The 24,120-nt window shown below is 49.2% G+C and overlaps 1 protein-coding gene across 1 annotated transcript in view; it reads right to left on the reverse strand.

Moving 5' to 3' along the window:
- The window catches only part of exoc6b (exocyst complex component 6B), a 182,494-nt gene that overhangs the window by 100,001 nt on the left and 58,373 nt on the right, over positions 1-24,120 (reverse strand). The window contains 1 exon segment of the mRNA XM_046320331.1: positions 14,150-14,218. Coding sequence (XP_046176287.1) covers positions 14,150-14,218 — 69 coding nt within the window.

A 24,120-nucleotide genomic window follows, 5' to 3' on the forward strand; every position in this document is an offset into this window, starting at 1 on the left:
CGGTAGTACTCGTCGTCTGGTTTAGCGGTAGTACTCGGTCGTCTGGTTTAGCGGTAGTACTCGAGTCTGGTTTAGCGGTAGTACTCGTCGTCTGGTTTAGCGGTAGTACTCGGTAGCCTGGTTTAGCGGTAGTACTCGAGAGAGTCTGGTTTAGCGGTAGTACTGCGTCTGGTTTAGCGGTAGTACTCGAGAGTCTGGTTTAGCGGTAGTACTGTCGTCTGGTTTAGCGGTAGTACTCGTCGTCTGGTTTAGCGGTAGTACTCGTCGTCTGGTTTAGCGGTAGTCCTCGTCGTCTGGTTTAGCGGTAGTCCTCGTCGTCTGGTTTAGCGGTAGTACTCGTCGTCTGGTTTAGCGGTAGTACTCGTCGTCTGGTTTAGCGGTAGTACTTGTCGTCTGGTTTAGCGGTAGTCTGGTTTAGCGGTAGTACTCGTCGTCTGGTTTAGCGGTAGTACTCGTCGTCTGGTTTAGCGGTAGTACTCGTCGTCTGGTTTAGCGGTAGTCTGGTTTAGCGGTAGTACTCGTCGTCTGGTTTAGCGGTAGTACTCGTCGTCTGGTTTAGAGGTAGTCCTCGTCGTCTGGTTTAGCGGTAGTGCTCGTCGCCTGGTTTAGCGGTAGTACTCATAGTCTGGTTTAGTGGTAGTACTCGCCTGGTTTAGCGGTAGTACTCGTAGTCTGGTTTAGCGGTAGTACTCGTAGTCTGGTTTAGCGGTAGTACTCGAGGGTAGTCTGGTTTAGCGGTAGTCCTCGTCGTCTGGTTTAGCGGTAGTACTCGTCGTCTGGTTTAGCGGTAGTACTCGTCGTCTGGTTTAGCGGTAGTACTCGTCGTCTGGTTTAGCGGTAGTCCTCGTCGTCTGGTTTAGCGGTAGTCCTCGTCGTCTGGTTTAGCGGTAGTACTCGTCGTCTGGTTTAGCGGTAGTACTCGTCGTCTGGTTTAGCGGTAGTACTCGTCGTCTGGTTTAGCGGTAGTCTGGTTTAGCGGTAGTACTCGTCGTCTGGTTTAGCGGTAGTAGTACTCGGGTAAAACGCCTGGTTTAGCGGTAGTCCTCGTCGTCTGGTTTAGCGGTAGTCCTCGTCGTCTGGTTTAGCGGTAGTCCTCGTCGTCTGGTTTAGCGGTAGTCCTCGTCGTCTGGTTTAGCGGTAGTCCTCGTCGTCTGGTTTAGCGGTAGTACTAAAACGTCTGGTTTAGCGGTAGTACTCGTCGTCTGGTTTAGCGGTAGTACTTGTCGTCTGGTTTAGCGGTAGTCTGGTTTAGCGGTAGTACTCGTCGTCTGGTTTAGCGGTAGTACTCGTCGTCTGGTTTAGCGGTAGTACTCGACGTCTGGTTTAGCGGTAGTCTGGTTTAGCGGTAGTACTCGTCGTCTGGTTTAGCGGTAGTACTCGTCGTCTGGTTTAGAGGTAGTCCTCGTCGTCTGGTTTAGCGGTAGTGCTCGTCGCCTGGTTTAGCGGTAGTACTCATAGTCTGGTTTAGTGGTAGTACTCGCCTGGTTTAGCGGTAGTACTCGTAGTCTGGTTTAGTGGTAGTACTCGTCTGGTTTAGCGGTAGTACTCGTCGTCTGGTTTAGCGGTAGTCCTCGTCGTCTGGTTTAGAGGTAGTACTCGTCGTCTGGTTTAGCGGTAGTACTCGACGTCTGGTTTAGCGGTAGTACTCGTCGTCTGGTTTAGCGGTAGTGCTCGTTGTCTGGTTTAGCGGTAGTGCTCGTCGTCTGGTTTAGCGGTAGTACTCGTCGTCTGGTTTAGCGGTAGTACTCGTCGTCTGGTTTAGCGGTAGTACTCGTCGTCTGGTTTAGCGGTAGTACTCGTCGTCTGGTTTAGCGGTAGTACTCGTCGTCTGGTTTAGCGGTAGTACTCGTCGCCTGGTTTAGCGGTAGTACTCGTCGTCTGGTTTAGCGGTAGTACTCGTCGTCTGGTTTAGCGGTAGTACTCGTCGTCTGGTTTAGCGGTAGTACTGGAGTGTCTGGTTTAGCGGTAGTACTCTCGTCTGGTTTAGCGGTAGTACTCGTCGTCTGGTTTAGCGGTAGTACTCGTCGTCTGGTGTACTGGACAACATCCTGGTTTAGCGGTAGTACTCGTCGTCTGGTTTAGCGGTAGTACTCGTCGCTGGTTTAGCGGTAGTACTCGTCGTCTGGTTTAGCGGTAGTACTCGTCGTCTGGTTTAGCGGTAGTACTCGTCGTCTGGTTTAGCGGTAGTACTCGTCGTCTGGTTTAGCGGTAGTACTCGTCGTCTGGTTTAGCGGTAGTACTCGTCGTCTGGTTTAGCGGTAGTACTCGTCGTCTGGTTTAGCTAGTACTCGCGTCTGAGGCAAGATCAGTCATGAACAGCGGTAGTACTCGCCGTCTGGTTTAGCGGTAGTCTGGTTTAGCGGTAGTGCTCGTCGTCTGGTTTAGCGGTAGTGCTCGTCGTCTGGTTTAGCGGTAGTGCTCGTCGTCTGGTTTAGCGGTAGTGCTCGTCGTCTGGTTTAGCGGTAGTACTCGTCGTCTGGTTTAGCGGTAGTACTCGTCGTCTGGTTTAGCGGTAGTCTGGTTTAGCGGTAGTGCTCGTCGTCTGGTTTAGCGGTAGTACTCGTCGTCTGGTTTAGCGGTAGTGCTCGTCGTCTGGTTTAGCGGTAGTGCTCGTCGTCTGGTTTAGCGGTAGTACTCGTCATCTGGTTTAGCGGTAGTACTCGTCTGGTTTAGTGGTAGTACTCGTCGTCTGGTTTAGTGGTAGTACTCGTCGTCTGGTTTAGTGGTAGGGTTAAAATATTTACTCGTCAATAAATATTTATATCATATCAACAATAGTGTGTGTGTGTTTCTGTGTGTGTGAGTGTGTGTGTGTGTGTGTGTGTGTGTGTGTGTGTGTGTGTGTGTGTGTGTGTGTGTGTGTGTGTGTGTGTGTGTGTGTGTGTGTGTGTGTGTGTGTGTGTGTGTGTGTGTGTGTGTGTGTGTGTGTGTGTGTGTGTGTGTGTGTAGAGTTCAGTTCATTGTGTGTCTCTGTGTGTAGAGTTCAGCTCATTGTGTGTGTGTGTGTGTGTGTGTGTGTGTGTGTGTGTGTGTGTGTGTGTGTGTGTGTGTGTGTGTGTGTGTGTGTGTGTGTGTGTGTGTGTGTGTGTGTGTGTGTGTGTGTGTGTGTGTGTGTGTGTGTGTGTGTGTGTGTGTGTAGAGATCAGTTCATTGTGTGTGTGTCTCTGTGTGTAGAGTTCAGCTCATTGTGTCTCTGTGTGTAGAGTTCAGCTCATTGTGTCTCTGTGTGTAGAGTTCAGCTCATTGTGTCTCTGTGTGTAGAGTTCAGCTCATTGTGTCTCTGTGTGTAGAGTTCAGCTCATTGTGTCTCTGTGTGTAGAGTTCAGCTCATTGTGTCTCTGTGTGTAGAGTTCAGCTCATTGTGTCTCTGTGTGTAGAGTTCAGCTCATTGTGTCTCTGTGTGTAGAGTTCAGCTCATTGTGTCTCTGTGTGTAGAGTCCAGCTCATTGTGTCGCTGTGTGTAGAGTTCAGCTCATTGTGTCTCTGTGTGTAGAGTTCAGCTCATTGTGTCTCTGTGTGTAGAGTTCAGCTCATTGTGTCTCTGTGTGTAGAGTTCAGCTCATTGTGTCTCTGTGTGTAGAGTTCAGCTCATTGTGTCTCTGTGTGTAGAGTTCAGCTCATTGTGTCTCTGTGTGTAGAGTTCAGCTCATTGTGTCTCTGTGTGTAGAGTTCAGCTCATTGTGTCTCTGTGTGTAGAGTTCAGCTCATTGTGTCTCTGTGTGTAGAGTTCAGCTCATTGTGTCTCTGTGTGTAGAGTTCAGCTCATTGTGTCTCTGTGTGTAGAGTTCAGCTCATTGTGTCTCTGTGTGTAGAGTTCAGCTCATTGTGTCTCTGTGTGTAGAGTTCAGCTCATTGTGTCTCTGTGTGTAGAGTTCAGCTCATTGTGTCGCTGTGTGTAGAGTTCAGCTCATTGTGTCGCTGTGTGTAGAGTTCAGCTCATTGTGTCTCTGTGTGTAGAGTTCAGCTCATTGTGTCGCTGTGTGTAGAGTTCAGCTCATTGTGTCTCTGTGTGTAGAGTTCAGCTCATTGTGTCTCTGTGTGTAGAGTTCAGCTCATTGTGTCTCTGTGTGTAGAGTTCAGCTCATTGTGTCTCTGTGTGTAGAGTTCAGCTCATTGTGTCTCTGTGTGTAGAGTTCAGCTCATTGTGTCTCTGTGTGTAGAGTTCAGCTCATTGTGTCTCTGTGTGTAGAGTTCAGCTCATTGTGTCTCTGTGTGTAGAGTTCAGCTCATTGTGTCTCTGTGTGTAGAGTTCAGCTCATTGTGTCTCTGTGTGTAGAGTTCAGCTCATTGTGTCTCTGTCTCGTGTGTAGAGTTCAGCTCATTGTGTCTCTGTGTGTAGAGTTCAGCTCATTGTGTCTCTGTGTGTAGAGTTCAGCTCATTGTGTCTCTGTGTGTAGAGTTCAGCTCATTGTGTCTCTGTGTGTAGAGTTCAGCTCATTGTGTCTCTGTGTGTAGAGTTCAGCTCATTGTGTCTCTGTGTGTAGAGTTCAGCTCATTGTGTCTCTGTGTGTAGAGTTCAGCTCATTGTGTCTCTGTGTGTAGAGTTCAGCTCATTGTGTCTCTGTGTGTAGAGTTCAGCTCATTGTGTCTCTGTGTGTAGAGTTCAGCTCATTGTGTCTCTGTGTGTAGAGTTCAGCTCATTGTGTCTCTGTGTGTAGAGTTCAGCTCATTGTGTCTCTGTGTGTAGAGTTCAGCTCATTGTGTCTCTGTGTGTAGAGTTCAGCTCATTGTGTCTCTGTGTGTAGAGTTCAGCTCATTGTGTCTCTGTGTGTAGAGTTCAGCTCATTGTGTCTCTGTGTGTAGAGTTCAGCTCATTGTGTCTCTGTGTGTAGAGTTCAGCTCATTGTGTCTCTGTGTGTAGAGTTCAGCTCATTGTGTCTCTGTGTGTAGAGTTCAGCTCATTGTGTCTCTGTGTGTAGAGTTCAGCTCATTGTGTCTCTGTGTGTAGAGTTCAGCTCATTGTGTCGCTGTGTGTAGAGTTCAGCTCATTGTGTGCTCTCTGTTCTTTCACCCTTGGCATCCACTCTGTCCCCAGGACCGACCTGCCTAACAACAGTTCTCCATGGGGTCATGACCAACCCAATTTTCTCTCTCTGTGTGTGTGCCTCTGTGTGTGTCTCTGTGTGTGCGTGTGCCTCTGCGTGTGTGTGTGCCACTGTGTGTGTGTGTGTGTGTGCCACTGTGTGTGTGTGTGTGTGTGTGTGTGTGTGTGTGTGTGTGTGTGTGTGTGTGTGTGTGTGTGTGCCTCTGTGTGTGTCTCTGTGTGTGCGTGTGCCTCTGCGTGTGTGTGTGCCACTGTGTGTGTGTGTGTGTGTGCCACTGTGTGTGTGTGTGTGCGTGTGCCTCTGTGTGTGTCTCTGTGTGTGCGTGTGCCTCTGCGTGTGTGTGTGCCACTGTGTGTGTGTGTGTGTGTGCCACTGTGTGTGTGTGTGTGTGTGTGTGTGTGTGTGTGTGTGTGTGTGTGTGTGTGTGTGTGTGTGTGTGTGTGTGTGTGTGTGTGTGTGTGTGTGTGTGTGTCTCTCTCTCGTGTATATGAAGGCTGAAACAAAGGACAAAAACAGGAGAGAAGGAGAAGAAGAATGGTAAAGAACACAACATAACTAAACAAACAGGACTGCTGGCAGGAACCAAAACAAACGAGGGAACGGGAGGGGGAAAGAAAGTGAAGCTGAGGTTGAGGAGGTCACACCTTTCAACACCACCCCCCCTTTTCCTTCCATTCACTCTCTCTCCTCTATCCTCTCCTTCTCCTCCACTCTCTCATGCACTTTTCCAACCCCAGGGCAACCCCTCCACTTCTCCGACCCCAGGGCAACCCCTCCACTTCTCCGACCCCAGGGCAACCCCTCCACTTCTCCGACCCCAGGGCAACCCCTCCACTTCTCCGACCCCAGGGCAACCCCTCCACTTCTCCGACCCCAGGGCAACCCCTCCACTTCTCCGACCCCAGGGCAACCCCTCCACTTCTCCGACCCCAGGGCAACCCCTCCACTTCTCCGACCCAGGGCAACCCCTCCACTTCTCCGACCCCAGGCCAACCCCTCCACTTTTCCAACTCCTCCCCTTCTCCAACCCCAGGGCAACCCCTCCACTTTTTCAACTCTCCAACACTCCTCAGTCTCAAAGTCTCCTGCACTCAGTCTCCTCTTGACAACCCTCACTCCATCTCCTCTCCTCCTCCTCCTCATCTTCCTCTCTCATTCCTTACACCCTTTCCTGGTCTTTCACTCTTTTCCCTCCCTATCCAATATGTTCACTATCTAGCTCCCAAACGTCCTCCATCGGTCAGCCATCCCCCTTCCCTGTCGTCCACCTCACTCTCGCCCTCACTTTAACCCTTCTGCGTGAGCACTCTCTCCCCACTAGCCCCCTGTCCCTATCTTCGACGCTCAGTCTCTCTCGTCCTTGCTGTGACCTCCCTATCTTCCTCCCTCAGTCTCCCTCTCTCTCCCACTTTCCTTCCTTGCCCCTGTCTGTCTCTCAACTTAGCCTTGCCATAACCTCTGTATCGTCTCCCCCCCGCTCCCTAGCTCTCTGTCCTTCCTCACAGAGTTCATGCTCTTCCGTTCCCTGGATGATTCTGTCCCCAGAGCTCTCTTAACCCAGACACCCTGTCTACACACACAAACACTGCCTCCAAACAGACACCTTGCCAGACCCCATGCCTCCTCTCCGCTGACCGCCCTGTCCCGGTCACAACCCCGACAAACATAAACAAATCCAGACCACTGCTTTGTCCCTGACCTAGTCCTGACCCAGTCAACCCAGAAACCTGCTTCGTCCCTGACCTAGTCCTGACCCAGTCAACCCAGAAACCTTCTTCGTCCCTGACCCAGTCAACCAAGAAACATGCTTCATCCCTGACCCAGTCAACCCAGATACCTGCTTCATCCCTGACCCAGTCAACCCAGATACCTGCTTCATCCCTGACCCAGTCAACCCAGATACTTGCCTCATCCCTGACCTAGTCAACCCAGATACCTGCCTCATCCCTGACCTAATCCTGACCCAGTCAACCCAGAAACATGCTTCGTACCTGACCTAGTCCTGACCGAGTCAACCCAGAAACCTGCTTAGTCCCTGACCCAGTCAACCCAGATACCCGCTTCGTCCCTGTCCTAGTCCTGACCCAGTCAACCCAGAAACCCGCTTCGTCCCTGATCTAGTCCTGACCCAGTCAACCCATAAACCTGCTTCGTCCCTGACCTAGTCCTGACCCAGTCAACCCAGAAACCTGCTTCGTCCCTGACCTAGTCCTGACCCAGTTAAACCAGAAACCTGCTTCGTCCCTGACCTAGTCCTGACCCAGTCAACCCAGAAACCTGATTCGTCCCTGACCTAGTCCTGACCCAGTCAACCCAGAAACCTGCTTCGTCCCTGACCCAGTCAACCCAGAAACGTGCTGCTTCCCTGACCCAGTCAACCCAAATACCTGCTTCGTCCCTGACCTAGTCCTGACCCAGTCAACCCAGAAACATGCTTTGTCCCTGACCTAGTCCTGACCCAGATACCCACTTCGTCCCTGATCTAGTCCTGACCCAGTCAACCCATAAACCTGCTTCGTCCCTGACCTAGTCCTGACCCAGTCAACCCAGACACCTGCTTCGTCCCTGACCTAGTCGTGACCCAATCAACCCAGACACCTGCTTCGTCCCTGACCTCGTCAACCCAGACACCTGCTTCGTCCCTGACCTAGTCAACCCAGAAACCTGCTTCGTTCCTGACCTAGTCCTGACCCAGTCAACCCAGACACCTGCTTCGTCCCTGACCTAGTCCTGACCCAGTCAACTGCTTCGTCCCTGACCTAGTCCTGACCCAGTCACCTGCTTCGTCCCTGACCCAGTCAACCCAGAAACATGCTTCGTACCTGACCTAGTCCTGACCCAGTCAACCCAGAAACATGCTTTGTCCCTGACCTAGTCCTGACCCAGTCAACTGCTTCGTCCCTGACCTAGTCGTGACCCAGTCAACCCAGACACCTGCTTTGTCCCTGACCTAGGCCTGACCCAGTCAACCCAGTCACCTGCTTCGTCCCTGACCTAGTCCTGACCCAGTCAATCCAGAAATCTGCTTAGTCTCTGACCTAGTGCTGACCCAGTTAACCCATAAACCTGCTTCATCCCTGACTCAGTCAACCCAGAAACCTGCTTCGTCCCTGACCTAATCCTGTCCCAGTCAACCCAGAAACCCAGAAACATGCTTCGTACCTGACCTAGTCCTGACCGAGTCAACCCAGAAATCTGCTTCATCCCTGACCTAGTCCTGACCCAGTCAACTGCTTCGTCGCTGACCTAGTCCTGACCCAGTCAACCGCTTTGTCCGTGACCTAGTTGTTCCCCAGTCAACCCAGGCACCTGCTTCGTCCCTGAACTAGTCCTGGGACAGTCAACCCAGAAGCCTGCTTTGTCCCTGACCCAGTCAACCCAAATACCCGCTTCATCCCTGACCTAGTCCTGGGACAGTCAACCCAGAAACCTGCTTTGTCCCTGACCTAGTCCTGACCCAGTCAACCCAGTCACCTGCTTCGTCCCTGACCTAGTCCTGACCCAGTCAACCCAGAAACCAGCTTCGTCCCTGACCTAGTCCTGACCCAGTCAACCCAGAAACATGCTTTGTCCCTGACCTAGTCCTGACCTAGATACCCGCTTCGTCCCTGATCTAGTCCTGACTCAGTCAACCCATAAACCTGCTTCGTCCCTGACCTAGTCCTGACCCAGTCAACCCAGACACCTTCTTCGTCCCTGACCTAGTCGTGACCCAGTCAACCCAGACACCTGCTTCGTCCCTGACCTCGTCAACCCAGACACCTGCTTCGTCCCTGACCTAGTCCTGACCCAGTCAACCCAGAAACCTGCTTCGTTCCTGACCTAGTCCTGACCCAGTCAACCCAGAAACCAGCTTCATCCCTGACCTAGTCCTGACCCAGTCACCTGCTTTGTCCCTGACCTAGTCCTGAACCAGTCAACCCAGTCACCTGCTTCGTCCCTGACCTAGTCCTGATCCAGTCAACCCAGAAACCTGCTTCGTACCTGACCTAGTCCTGACCCAGTCAACCCAGAAACATGCTTCGTCCCTGACCTAGTCCTGACCCAGTCAACCCAGTCAACTGCTTCGTCCCTGACCTAGTCGTGACCCAGTCAACGCAGACACCTGCTTCGTCCCTGACCTAGTCCTGACCCAGTCAACCCAGTCACCTGCTTCGTCCCTGACCTAGTCCTGACCCAGTCAATCCAGAAATCTGCTTAGTCTCTGACCTAGTGCTGACCCAGTCAACCCAGGAACCTTCTTCGTCCCTGACCTAGTGCTGACCCAGTTAACCCATAAACCTGCTTCGTCCCTGACCCAGTCAACCCAGATACCTGCTTCGTCCCTGACCCAGTCAACCCAGAAACCTGCTTCGTCCCTGACCTAATCCTGTCCCAGTCAACCCAGAAACATGCTTCGTACCTGACCTAGTCCTGACCGAGTGAACCCAGAAACCTGCTTCGTACCTGACCTAGTCCTGACCCAGTCAACACAGAAACATGCTTCGTACCTGACCTAGTCCTGACCGAGTCAACCCAGAAACCTGCTTCATCCCTGACCTAGTCCTGACCCGGTCAACTGCTTCGTCCCTGACCTAGTACTGACCCAGTCAACCGCTTTGTCCGTGACCTAGTTGTTCCCCAGTCAACCCAGACACCTGCTTCATCCCTGACCTAGTCAACCCAGAAACCTGCTTTGTCCCTGACCTAGTCCTAACCCAGTCAACCCAGTCGCCTGCTTCGTCCCGACCTAGTCCTGACCCAGTCAACCCAGAAACCAGCTTCGTCCCTGACCTAGTCCTGACCCAGTCAACGCAGAAACATGCTTTGTCCCTGACCTAGCCCTGACCCAGATACCTGCTTCGTCCCTGACCTAGTCCTGACCCAGTCAACTGCTTCGTCCCTGACCTAGTCGTGACCCAGTCAACCCAGACACCTGCTTCGTCCCTGACCTCGTCAACCCAGACACCTGCTTCGTCCCTGACCCAGTCAACCCAGAAACCTGCTTCGTTCCTGACCTAGTCCAGACCCAGTCAACCCAGAAACCAGCTTCGTCCCTGACCTAGTCCTGACCCAGTCAACCTAGTCACCTGCTTTGTCCCTGACCTAGTCCTGACCCAGTCAACCCAGTCACCTGCTTCGTCCCTGACCTAGTCCTGACCCAGTCAACCCTGAAACATGCTTTGTCCCTGACCCAGTCAACTGCTTCGTCCCTGACCTAGTCGTGACCCAGTCAACCCAGACACCTGCTTCGTCCCTGACCTAGTCCTGACCCAGTCAACCCAGAAACCCGCTTCGTCCCTGACCTAGTCAACTGCTTCGTCCCTGACCCAGTCAACCCAGACACCTGCTTCGTCCCTGACCTAGTCCTGACCCAGTCAACCCTGAAACATGCTTTGTCCCTGACCCAGTCAACTGCTTCGTCCCTGACCTAGTCGTGACCCAGTCAACCCAGACACCTGCTTCGTCCCTGACCTAGTCCTGACCCAGTCGACCCAGAAACCTGCTTCGTCCCTGACCTAGTCGTGACCCAGTCAACCCAGAAACCTGCTTCGTCCCTGACCTAGTCGTGACCCAGTCAACCCAGACACCTGCTTCGTCCCTGACCTAGTCGTGGCCCAGTCACCTGCTTCGTCCCTGACCTAGTCCTGACCCAGTCAACCCAGAAACCTGCTTCGTCCCTGACCCAGTCAACTGCTTCGTCCCTGACCTAGTCGTTCCCCAGTCAACCCAGACACCTGCTTTGTCCCTGGCCTAGTCGTGACCCAGTCAACCCAGACACCTGCTTCGTCCCTGACCTAGTCCTGACCCAGTCAACCCAGTCACCTGCTTCATCCCTGACCTAGTCCTGACCCAGTCAACTGCTTCGTCCCTGACCTAGTCCTGACCCAGTCAACCCAGAAACATGCTTTGTCCCTGACCTAGTCCTGACCCAGTCAACCCAGACACCTGCTTCGTCCCTGACCTCGTCAACCCAGACACCTGCTTTGTCCCTGACCCAGTCAACCCAGAAACCTGCTTCGTCCCTGACCTAGTCCAGACCCAGTCAACCCAGAAACCAGCTTCGTCCCTGACCTAGTCCTGACCCAGTCACCTGCTTTGTCCCTGACCTAGTCCTGACCCAGTCAACCCAGTCACCTGCTTCGTCCCTGACCTATTCCTGACCCAGTCAACCCTGAAACATGCTTTGTCCCTGACCCAGTCAACTGCTTCGTCCCTGACCTAGTCGTGACCCAGTCAACCCAGACACCTGCTTCGTCCCTGACCTAGTCCTGACCCAGTCAACCCAGAAACCCGCTTCGTCCCTGACCTAGTCAACTGCTTCGTCCCTGACCCAGTCAACCCAGACACCTGCTTCGTCCCTGACCTAGTCCTGACCCAGTCAACCCTGAAACATGCTTTGTCCCTGACCCAGTCAACTGCTTCGTCCCTGACCTAGTCGTGACCCAGTCAACCCAGACACCTGCTTCGTCCCTGACCTAGTCCTGACCCAGTCAACCCATAAACCTGCTTCGTTCCTGACCTAGTCCTGACCCAGTCAACCCATAAACCTGCTTCGTCCCTGACCTAGTCCTGACCCAGTCAACCCAGAAACCTGCTTCGTCCCTGACCTAGTCGTGACCCAGTCAACCCAGAAACCTGCTTCGTCCCTGACCTAGTCGTGACCCAGTCAACCCAGACACCTGCTTCGTCCCTGACCTAGTCGTGGCCCAGTCACCTGCTTCGTCCCTGACCTAGTCCTGACCCAGTCAACCCAGAAACCTGCTTCGTCCCTGACCCAGTCAACTGCTTCGTCCCTGACCTAGTCGTTCCCCAGTCAACCCAGACACCTGCTTCGTCCCTGGCCTAGTCGTGACCCAGTCAACCCAGACACCTGCTTCGTCCCTGACCTAGTCCTGACCCAGTCAACCCAGTCACCTGCTTCATCCCTGACCTAGTCCTGACCCAGTCACCTGCTTCGTCCCTGACCTAGTCCTGACCCAGTCAACCCAGAAACCTGCTTCGTACCTGACCTAGTCCTGACCCAGTCAACCCAGAAACATGCTTTGTCCCTGACCTAGTCCTGACCCAGTCAACTGCTTCGTCCCTGACCTAGTCGTGGCCCAGTCCATTCCTCCCTCCCTTCCTCTCCCTCCCTCTCCATTTCTCCTTCCCTCTCCCTCCACCCCCTCTCCCTCCATTCCCCCTCTCTCTCCATTCCCTCCCCAGACACCTCTCTCCATTCCCTCCCCCTCTCTCCATTCCCCCTCTCTCTCCATTCCCTCCCCTCTCTCCATTCCCTCCCCCTCTCTCCATTCCCCCCCTCTCTCCATTCCCCCTCCATTCCCCCTCCATTCCCCTCTCCATTCTCTCTCCCATTCCCCCCTCTCTCCATTCCCCCTCTCCATTCCCCTCCTCCATTCCCCCTCTCTCCATTCCCCCTCTCTCCATTCCCCCCTCTCCATTCCCCCCTCTCCATTCCCCCCTCTCTCCATTCCCCCTCTCTCCATTCCCCCTTCTCTCTCCATGCCCCCTCTCTCCATTCCCCCTCCCATTCCCCCTCTCCCATTCCCCCTCTCTCTCCATTCCCCCTCTCTCCATTCCCCCCTCTCTCCATTCCCCCTCTCTCTCCATTCCCATTCTCTCTCTCCATTCTCTCTCTCCATTCCCCCCCTCTCTCTCCATTCCCCCTCTCTCCATTCCCCCCCTCTCCATTCCATTCCCCCTCTCTCCATTCCCCCTCTCTCCATTCCCCCTCTCTCTCCATTCCCCCTCTCTCTCCATTCCCCCTCTCTCTCCATTCCCCCTCTCTCCATTCCCCCTCTCTCCATTCCCCCTCTCTCCATTCCCCCTCTCTCCATTCCCCCTCTCTCCATTCCCCCTCTCTCTCCATTCCCCCTCTCTCCATTCCCCCTCTCTCCATTCCCCCTCTCTCCATTCCCCCCTCTCTCTCCATTCCCCCTCTCTCTCCATTCCCCCTCTCTCTCCATTCCCCCTCTCTCTCCATTCCCCCTCTCTCCCATTCCCCCTCTCTCTCCATTCCCCCTCTCTCTCCATTCCCTGTAGTAAACAGTAACATGTCTCTGTAGTACAGTAGACTACAGGCTGATATGTGTCGTTGATTATTATAGTCCGTGGTTCAGACCAGATCAACAGACAGGAAGCACTTCTATAAATCACTGTAAACTACAGTTTCTCCTTTAATCTGAACAACTTTACACACAGACAGTAAAGGCCTGCGGTAACAAACCTCCCTTAAGGTGTAACCAGTACACCAGGCTTCAACCAAAACACTCTGCTGCCACTAATAATGGTGTGTTACTGGCGGGGCCAATCCTCTGGAGGGGGTGTGGTCAATTAAACAACTAAGGTGTCAATTCATTCAGTCCATTTGGGGAAAAACATGCAGAAAATCACTGTGGACATGATATGAATATTTAAAATAAAATTACAATAAGAAAATGTTTGGTTCATCAGATATATATATATTTTTTAAATAGAGATGAATGGAGGAGATTCTCATTTGTGCAAAAGACCGTCCTCTTTTGAACAGAAGAGGCCCCCTCTCCTCAACTCCTCCACCTCTCTCCTCCATGACCTGAACGGTGGTCAAGGATATGTCCATTAGTTATTAGGAGAACAAAAGAGGCCCCTCCCCTCCTCGATAGCCACGTTTCATCGAGGACAGTCGTGTGTATTCTACCTGAGTCTTTTGTGGAAGAGTTCTGCCACACCCCCTTTGAAGAGTTCTGCCACACCCCCTTTGAAGAGTTCTGCCACACCCCCTTTGAAGAGTTCTGCCACACCCCCTTTGAAGAGTTCTGCCACACCCCCTTTGAAGAGTTCTGCCACACCCCCTTTGAAGAGTTCTGCCACACCCCCTTTGAAGAGTTCTGCCACACCCCCTTTGAAGAGTTCTGCCACACCCCCTTTGAATCAGATTTTGTTTTCTCCGAGAAACGCATTGACATATTTAACAACGATATGCTCCTTTGAAATGCTTCTCCTCGATTACCTTCACCCCTCTTTTTCCAAAATGTAGGCGAGGAGAGGACGGAGGAATTAGCAAAACCAAGTGAGAATCTCTCAAAGTAACGGAGGAGAGGATAGGAGAAAGAGAGGAGAGGGGGACGGGTAGAACTCACCAGAACTGTATAGATGTGGAGGCATCGGTACACTGGAGAGAAGTCAACCAACTCCTGGGCCCCTGGTACCTGGGAGAGAGAGAGAGAAAAACACGATTTACTTACTTACTTACACACACACACACACACATAACTAAAGTATAAACTCAACATGTAGTGAGTGTTTTATGAGCTGAAATAAAAGATTGCAGAAAATGTTCCATCCGCACAAAAAGCTTAGTCCTCTTCAGATGTTGTGCACAAATGTGTTTACATCCCTGTTAGAGTGAGCATTTCTCCTTTGCCAAGATAATCCATCCACCTGACAGGTGTGGCATATCAAGAAGCTGATTTAAAGAGCACGATCATTACACAGGTGCACCTTGTGCTGGGGTCAATAAAGTGTTGTCACAACAATGCCACAGATAGTGAGGGAGCAATGGCCACCAGAGCTGTTGCCAGATAATTTAACGTCCATTTCTCACAACCGCAGATGTAACCACGCCCCCTTCTTCACCTGCTGGATCAACTGAAATCATTTCTGCACAAACTGTTCAGAAACCGTCTCAGGGAAGCTCATCTGCTCGTCTTCCTCACCAGGGTCTTGACCCGACTGCAGTTCGGCGTCATCACCGACTTCAGAGGGCAAATGCTCACCTTCGACGGCCACTGGCCTCGCTGGAGAAGTGTGCTCTTCACCGATGAATCCCAGGTTTCAACTGTACCAGGCAGATGGTACACAGAGTGTATGGCGTCGTGTGGGCGAGCGGTTTGCTGATGTCAAAATTGTGAAAAGAGTGCCCCATGGTGGCGGTGGGGTTATGGTAACTACCCTACTCAGGAACATTCCGTGTCATCTTGGTAAGCAACTCGTGTTTGGTCTTGTGTTTTAGGTTTGTCCAGCTGAAATGTGAATGTCTCCCAGTGGAAAGCAGACAACCAGGTTTTCCTCTAGGATTTAGCCTGTGCTTCATTCTGTTGCTTAGCTCGATTAGTCCTCCCTAGTCCTTGCCGATGACAAGCATACCCATAACATGATGCAGCTACCACCACACTTGAAAATATGACGAGTGCCTCCTGGGTGGCGCAGTGGTTAAGGGCGCTGTACTGCAGCGCCAGCTGTGCCACCAGAGACTCTGGGTTCACGCCCAGGCTCTGTCGTGACCAGCCGCGACCGGGAGGTCCGTGGGGCGACGCACAATTGGCCTAGCGTCGTCCGGGTTAGTGAGGGTTTGGCCGGTAGGGATATCCTTGTCTCACCAGCGACTCCTGTGGTGGGCCGGGTGCACCGTGTTTCCTCCGACACATTGGTGCGGCTGGCTTCCGGGTTGGATGCGCGCTGTGTTAAGAAGCAGTGCGGCTTGGTTGGGTTGTGTATCGAAGGACGCATGACTTTCAACCTTCGTCTCTCCCGAGCCCGTACGGGAGTTGTAGTGATGAGACAAGATAGTAGCTACTAAAAACAATTGGATACCACGAAATTGGGGAGAAGGGGTTAAAAATAAATATGACGAGTGATACTCAGTCGGATTCAGGACATAAAGTTATTTTATTATATATTTTTTTGCAGTTTTACTTTCTGCCTTATTGCAACAAAACATTTGTTAGTATTGTGGAGTAACTACAATGTTGATCTATCCTCAGTTTTCTATAAAATCATATAAAAAGACATTTAACCTTATATTGAACCGAGTTAGGAAGGACGCCTGTATCTTTGTAGTGACTGGGTGTATTGATACACCATCCAAAGTGTAGTTAATAACTTCACCTTGCTCAAAGGGATATTCAATGTCTGCCTTTTATTACTAATAATCTCTCAAGGCTTCTTTCCCGAGGCATTGGAAAACCTCCCTGGTTTTTGTGGTTGAATCTGTGTTTTAAATTCGCTGTTGGAATGAGGGACCTTACAGAGCTTGAATCCTTTCTGAAGGCACTCAACAATCAATAACATCTAATCTACCAAACATAGATTAATAACAAATGATGAGAGGGTAACGTTTTGTTCCACCAAAACCTTGACGTACCCCTGAGAGAACAGACAACAACACGCTTGTTGGCCTTCCAATAGCTACTCTCTCTCCTCCTCTCCCACTCTCTGCTCACAGTCTTAGATAGATGTGTTTTTTTTTCTTATTCTCCACTCTGCTCAGTCTTAGATACTCCCTCTCCCTCTCCCCCCTCTCTTCCTCTCTCCCGCCTCTAATGACCAGTCATTCAGTGCACAGCCCCACCTGTTTTGAGCCTCACATTTTTTGCCAAATTATTATTTATTTTTTAATAAAAAGATAGGGGGGGGCTTCCCTGTTTTGCATGTTATTTTGGCATTAATACGAGTCACATCAGTTTGTAAACAATGTAAAAAAATATATACATATATATCATTGAGTTAATAAAGCCGCATACAAACATTTCTTGAGGAAGGCAGCTCCCAAATGCAGGTGTTTCAGCCTAGCTCAGTGCTTTCTGTGCTGGCGGGGCAAGCCAGCAGAAAAGATGGAGCATTGCACCATGATTGGCTCTGTGTTCTGTCACTCATGGGGACACTACTTCACCACCAAGTCTAAGGGTAGAGCTAAAGAATTCAAGCCCCCTGGGCGCTGCCAAGAAGGCTCGAGGTCATTGACGACGACAGAGAAAATTATGTATTTGATTGGTCATTGGACAAACATTACACATTGGACAAACATTACATTGGACAAACATGATAAATTGCAAATTCAACAATGAGTGGTTTGGAAGGAATGGGTGACAGTGGCTAACTGCAAGCATTATAACTGGGAAGTCGGGAGGAACGAGCTCAGATTGAGAAAATACATTGTGAACGGTCATCCAACATGTAAATACATGTCCTCTGTCTTTCTTCAATGATTCTTCGATGACAAAATTTGCCCATAAAAAGGACCGCCGCGCCACTTCCTGTTCAAGTGAGCACAACACAACAATATGTAATATGCCAGGGAGATACATATACTGTAGCTAAGAAAGTAAGACTAAGTGTATGTTGTGTAGTAAGCTGTTAGTAGCCCATGTGCCTCACCCTAATAATTTGGTCCCTTTTCCCTCTCATAACCACTGCCTACTGTTCTGACTTGGTGGTGCACATGTAGCCTATAACCTATTTTAGAGAAATGTAATCGAATATTATAAGAGCTTTAACTGTCTCCTTATATGCCCCCTTTATTTATCTTACGGTTCTGACTTGGCGTACAGGGAGAATACTGTAAGAACAGCCCATGTTCTGAATTCTGTCGCTGTACATTTCAAAAGTGCTGAACAAATAGTTATATTGACTACGTCCGTCCTAACTCGCTCATTAATGTCTTAATCAAAATGACGGGTCTCTTGTCGTTCCCTTATGCCATAGTTTGTACATTTCCTCAGTCCATATCATACACTGCATTTGAGGAACAATTCCTCATATATATACCATATGGTAGCTCTGAGTCTCTGCTTTCATCTAATGTAAACCACACCATTTCAAATTTTGCTACATAAGACTGAATCCAGGTGGTGAGTCACATATGGGGAATAGAGGTGTAATTTGGGACACCAAGGAGCATTTTTTGAGAGAAGAACATGAGAAAACTTCAAAGAACAAAATGTATACCTACTCTGGTGAGCTTTAGATGGAAGGGATTGTGGGAGGGAATGTTCTAGAGAGATATGGGAAGGATGAGAAACAGGGTTGGAACGAGGGATAGAGAAGACAGGAAGTGCAGAAATGGGTCTGAACACAATAATGGCGGGATGGAGGGAGGAAATGTTCTAGAAAGAGATCTGGGGAGAATGAGAAACAGGGATGCAGTCAGCAGGGAGGAGTGGAAGGAGAGAAAAGGAGACTAGACATACATCCGTCAGTCAGGGGAGGGGAGGTAGTAGGAAAAATACAGCAAGTCAATGCAACTTGAGCAAGTCAACATCTAACATTAAAGAAGTCTTGAGGTATTGCTCGCCTGAGGTAGAGTACATTATGATAAGCTGTAGACCACACCATCTACCAAGAGAGTTCCCATTTGTATTATAGTTAGCTGTCTATTTACCACCACAAAGCGAAGCGGTCACTAAGACCGCTCTCAACCAACTCTATAAGGCCATAAACAAAGAAGAAAATGCTCACCCAGAAGCGGCGCTCCTAGTGGCCGGCGACTTTAATGCAGGCAACATAAATCAGTTTAACCTATTTTTTTCCAGCATGTCACATGTGCAACCAGAGAAGGAAAATAATCCTAGACCACCTTTACTCCACACAAAGCTCTCCCTCTCCCGCCATTTGGCAAATCTGACCATAAATCTATCCTCCAGATTCTGGCTTACAAGCAAAAACTAAAGCAGGAAGTACCAGTCACTTGCACAATACGGAAGTGTTCAGATGACTCAGATGCTACGCTACGGGACTGTTTTTTCCAGCACAGACTGTAATATGTTCCAGGATTCATTCAATGGCATTGAGGAGTATACCGCCTCAGTCATCGGCTTTCATCAATAAGTGCATCGACGACGCCGTCCCCACAGTGACCGTACGTACTTATCCCAACCAGAAAATTACAGGCAATATCTTCATCGAGCTAAAGACTAGAGCCTTCAAGGAGCGGAAGACTAATCCGGACACTTATAAGAAATCCAGCCCTCAGACGAACCATCAAACAAGCAAAGCGACAATACAGGACTAATATTGAATCGGACAACACCGGCTCTGAGGCTTGTCGGATGTGGCAGGGCTTGAAAACTATTACAGACTACAAAGGGAATCTCAGACGCAAAGTGCCCAGTGATGCGAGCCTACCAGACGAGCTAAATGCCTTTTATGCTTGCTTCGAGGCAAGCAACACTGAAGCATGCACGAGAGCACCAGCTGTTCTGGATGACTAACGCTCTCGGTAGCCAATGTGAACAAAATTTTTAAAAACAGGTCAACATTCACAAAGACGCTGGGCCAGATGGGTTACCAGGACGTGTACTCAAAGCATGCGCAGGAGCTGATCGTGGACTACAGGAAAAGGAGGGCCGAACAGGCCCCCATTAACCCCGAAGGGGCTGAAGTGGAGCGGGTCGAGAGTTTCAAGTTCCTTGGTGTCCACATCACCTACTATCTATCACGGTCCAAACACACCAGGGCAGTAGTGAAAAGGGCACGACAGAATCCTATTCCCCTTCAAAAGACTGAAAATTTGGCCCCCAGATCCTCAAAAGGTTCTACAGCTGCACCATCGAGAGCATCCTGACCGGTTGCATCACCGCCGCCTGGTATGGCAACTGCTCGGCATCGCGCAAACGGACCAGTACATCACTGGGCCAAGCTACCTGCCAACCAGGACCTACACAATAGGCAGTGTCAGAGGAAAGCTGATCAAATTGTCAGAGACTCCAGTGACCCAAGTTATAGACTGTTCTTTCTGCTACTGCACGGCAAGCAGTACCGGAGCACCAAGTCTAGGAACAAAAGGCTCCTTAACAGCTTCTACCCTAAAGCCATTAAGACTGCTTAACAATGAATAAAATGGCCACCGGACAAATTTACATTGACCCCCCCCCCCTCCCTTTTGTACACTGCTGCAACTCACTGTTTATTATCTATGCTGAGTCACTTCACCCCCACCTACATGTACAAATTACCTGACCTCCACGCTGACTCGGTACCCCCTGTATATAGCCTCCACATTGACTCTGTACCGTAATACCCTGTATATAGCCTCCAAGCTGACTCGGTACCCCCTGTATATAGCCTCCACATTGACTCTGTACCGTAATACCCTGTATATAGCCTCCACACTGACTCTGTACCAGTACCCCCTGTATATAGCCTCCACACTGACTCGGTACCCCCTGTATATAGCCTCCACCACATTGACTCTGTACCGGTACTCCCTGTATATAGCCTCCACATTGACTCTGTACCGGTACCCCTGTATATAGCCTCCACATTGACTCTGTACCGTAATACCCTGTATATAGCCCCCACACTGACTGTATATAGCCTCCACATTGACTCTGTACCGGTACCCCCTGTATATAGCCTCCACATTGACTCTGTACCGTAATACCCTGTATATAGCCCCCACACAGACTCGGTAATACCCTGTATATAGCCCCCACAGACTGACTCCCTGTATATAGCCTCCACACTGGCTCGGTACCCCTGTATATAACCTCCACACTTGACTCTGTATATAGCCTCCACACTGACCCCCCTGTATATAGCCTCCACATTGACTCTGTACCGTAATACCCCGTATATAGCCTCCACATTGACTATGTACCGTAATACCCTGTATATAGCCTCCACATTGTACCAGTACACCCCTGTATATAACCTCCACATTGACTCGGTGAGTAAAGAATTTCACGGTAAAGTCTACACTTATGTGACAAAATGAAGTTTGATTTTGATTGGAGGAAAAATACAGCAGGGTACAATACAACCTTACCATTTGACCCTCTCTAGCGGGTAGAAGGGTTGGCTGGGTCACTACACTGGTGGCATTGGGGTCGCTTTTGGTTAAGACAGCTGATGTTTCTGGACAATCGCATAGACAGACAGACCCCATCCTGCCTATAGCTCTGTGGAATACAGTTCCTTAGCTGTTAAAAAGCAAGTTGGAAGACAATACCAGCCTTTCATGTACTGGCCTAGGAACACCGCCAGCTTAGAACAGCACCGCCTTGGGACAGGAGGGGAAAAACACACAATAAGAAAAACAAAATGAATGTTTTTTTGATTGGGGGGGCAGGGTACAAGTCATAACATTTGACCCTCAGGGAAAGGGTCAATGGTCAGTCACTGGCTAGGGCAGAGGTTGACAGTTGGGGAGTATGGGAAATAACAGGGGGTCCTGCCTAAGAACAGGGGCTGTTAAGAACAAGGGAAGACAATACCAGCCTTTCATGTACTGGCCTAAGAACAGGTCGACAGGGGGGGGGGGTTAAGAACAGCACCGCCTTGGACAGGAGGGTTAAAAACAGGTCGACACGGGGGGGTTAAGAAAAACACAGGGAATGCTTTTTTTTTTGGGGGGGGGTTAAGAACAGGGAAAGGGTCAAGAGGGGTTAAGAACAGGGGGACACGGGGGTTAAGAACAGGGGGTTAAGAACAGGGGGTTTAGAACAGGGGGACACGGGGGGTTAAGAACAGGGGGTTAAGAACAGGGGGTTAAAAACAGGGGTTAAAAACAGGGGGTTAAAAACAGGGGGTTAAAAACAGGGGGAAAACAGGGGGTTAAAACAGGGGGTTAAAAACAGGGGTTAAAAACAGGGGGTTAAAAACAGGGGGTTAAGAACAGGGGGAAGAACAGGGGTTAAGAACAGGGGTTAAGAACAGGGGTTAAAACAGGGGGTTAAGAACAGGGGGTTAAGAACAGGGGGTTAAGAACAGGGGGTTAAGAACAGGGGTTAAGAACAGGGGTTAAGAACAGGGGGTTAAGAACAGGGGTTAAGAACAGGGGTTAAGAACAGGGGTTAAGAACAGGGGGTTAAGAACAGGGGTTAAGAACAGGGGGTTAAGAACAGGGGTTAAGAACAGGGTTAAGAACAGGGGGTTAAGAACAGGTCAAGAACGGGGGTTAAGAACAGGGGGTTAAGAACAGGGGGTTAAGAACAGGGGTGACACGGTGGGGTTAAGAACAGGTCAACACGGGGGGTTAAGAACAGGGCGACACGGGGGCAGAAGGTTGTGACTCGGGTCATGCCTTGGTTTGAAAGGTTGTCAAAAAAGGGCGGCCTTGGACTGGAAGGAGATCACAGAAGAGGTGCCACCCTGCCCTTCTATCCTCTCCCTCCCTCCGCATTCTTTCCCTTGACTGAGCCCTTACTGAGCCCTTACCTTTTGTTCTCCCTCCCTCCGTAGTCTCTTTCCCTTGACTGAGCCCTTACCTTTTGTTCTCCCTCCCTCCGTAGTCTCTTTCCGTAGCCTTGACTGAGCCCTTACAATTTTTGTTCTCCCTCAGTCTCAAACTTTATGTACTCTTCCTGCCTGGCACGGGAAGAGGTTTTCTGCCTACCTCTGCCATCTCTCTTTCCGGCTCGGACCAACAGGTTCCGAGCAGGCTTCTACCCCCCCGAACCATAATGGGTAACCATTAATTTTAATGAATGGTTACCCAGACTAGCCCTATCTGTACACTACGTAGAGGGCTGTACGGTAAAACCAAAACATTTGTACTTTTCAATATTAGTCTAATAAATATCATAAACTGGCACACACCCAGATACATTTATTTAGTGTAGAGGTGCTGACTAACAGTGAATAGTGTAAGCTATGAAAACAAAGAATACACACAATGTATAAAACTAAATAAAACGTTTTGGCATCACAGTGCCTTCTGGAAATTAAATAAACAATAGTTGATGTTAATATAATATATAATATAATATATATTATATATATATATAATATGTAAACATATATGTAAACTAATAACAACATCCTACTATATTCAATATGAATATAATTATAATGCTAACAACAGCCTACTATATTCAATATGTAAACTAATGCTAATAACAGCCTACTATATTCAATATGTAAACTAATGCTAATAACAGCCTACTATATTCAATATGCTAAACTAATGCTAATAACAGCCTACTATATTCAATATGTAAACTAATGCTAATAACAGCCTACTATATTCAATATATATATATAAATATAATGCTAATAACAGCCTACTCATATTCAATATGCTGTAAAAACCCAGCCTAAAACCCCAAACAGCCTAAAACCCCAAACAGCAAGCAAGATGTATGTCAAAATGACCAGCATGGTCCAATAATAATGCAGAACAGTAAACAACAGCCTACCAGGTGGACTGGGGACAACAAGGAGTCATCATGTCAGGCAGTCCTGAGACATGGTCCCAATACATGACTGGGAGGTTATACAGAGCTAACAACAGCCTACTATTTTCAATATGAACATGAAAACGGTTCTGGTAAGAACAGCCTACTATATTCAAAATGTGTCTGTCAACAGTCTATCAGCACAGCCTGAAATGGAAGGGAACAGATTGTTTGTCGTCTGTAGCCCCATGAAAATCAGCCAAAACAGCCTAACTATTCCTCCTACAATATTTCGCATTGTAAAAATCGCTAACAACAGCCTACTATATTCAAATATGTATAAACATAATGATTAGTATATAGAAAACACTAGACGTTTATACAACTGGTTAAATGCTGTGACTTTAACAGAACTGCTTTAATTGAAAAGTGCAGGAAAATCTGATCACTGAAAGTGGAAAAATATATCCATCCGCCGCTAACCCATTGTTATGGGCAAAGACATTAAATAGGGCTAAGGTTGCAGTAATAACAGCCTACTATATTCAGTCTTGTCATTTGCCAATTCTTTGTTTCTTGGTCAAACGAACAGACAGGCTTTTTCTATATTCCGAATATTTTGTAGAAATAATGGACAGTATTTCAAGACGGACCTACAGAAAACATTTGTCTCGTGATTAATTTGATCGCTTATTAACGTTTACTAATACCTAAAGTATATTACAAAAGTATTTAAAGTGTTTTGTGAAAGTTTATCAGCCTACTTTTTGAATTTTAAAAAATGACGTTACGTAAAACGCTATTTTTTCCGTTTATCACACAGTCTTCATAGATCGATATCTAGGCTATATATGGACCAACTTAATCGAAAAAAAGACCCAATAGTGATTATGGGACATCTAGGAGTGCCAACAAAGAAGATGGTCAAAGGTAATGAATGTTTTATATTTTATATGTGCGGTTTGTGTAGCGATGACTATGCTAATTATTTTGTTTACGTCCCCTGCGGGTCTTTTTGGGGTGTTACATGCTATGAGATAATAGCTTAATATATTTCATACGAAAAGCATTTTAAAAATCTGACTTGTTGCCTGATTCACATAGTGTAGCTTTAATTCAATACCCTGCATGTGTATTTTAATGAATGTTTGAGTTTTAACTAATACTATTAGCATTTAGCGTAGTGCATTTGCATTTCCAGAGCTCTAGATGGAACG

Source organism: Oncorhynchus gorbuscha, linkage group LG21 (assembly GCF_021184085.1).
Source record: "Oncorhynchus gorbuscha isolate QuinsamMale2020 ecotype Even-year linkage group LG21, OgorEven_v1.0, whole genome shotgun sequence".
In the NCBI taxonomy this organism is placed as follows: domain Eukaryota; kingdom Metazoa; phylum Chordata; class Actinopteri; order Salmoniformes; family Salmonidae; genus Oncorhynchus; species Oncorhynchus gorbuscha.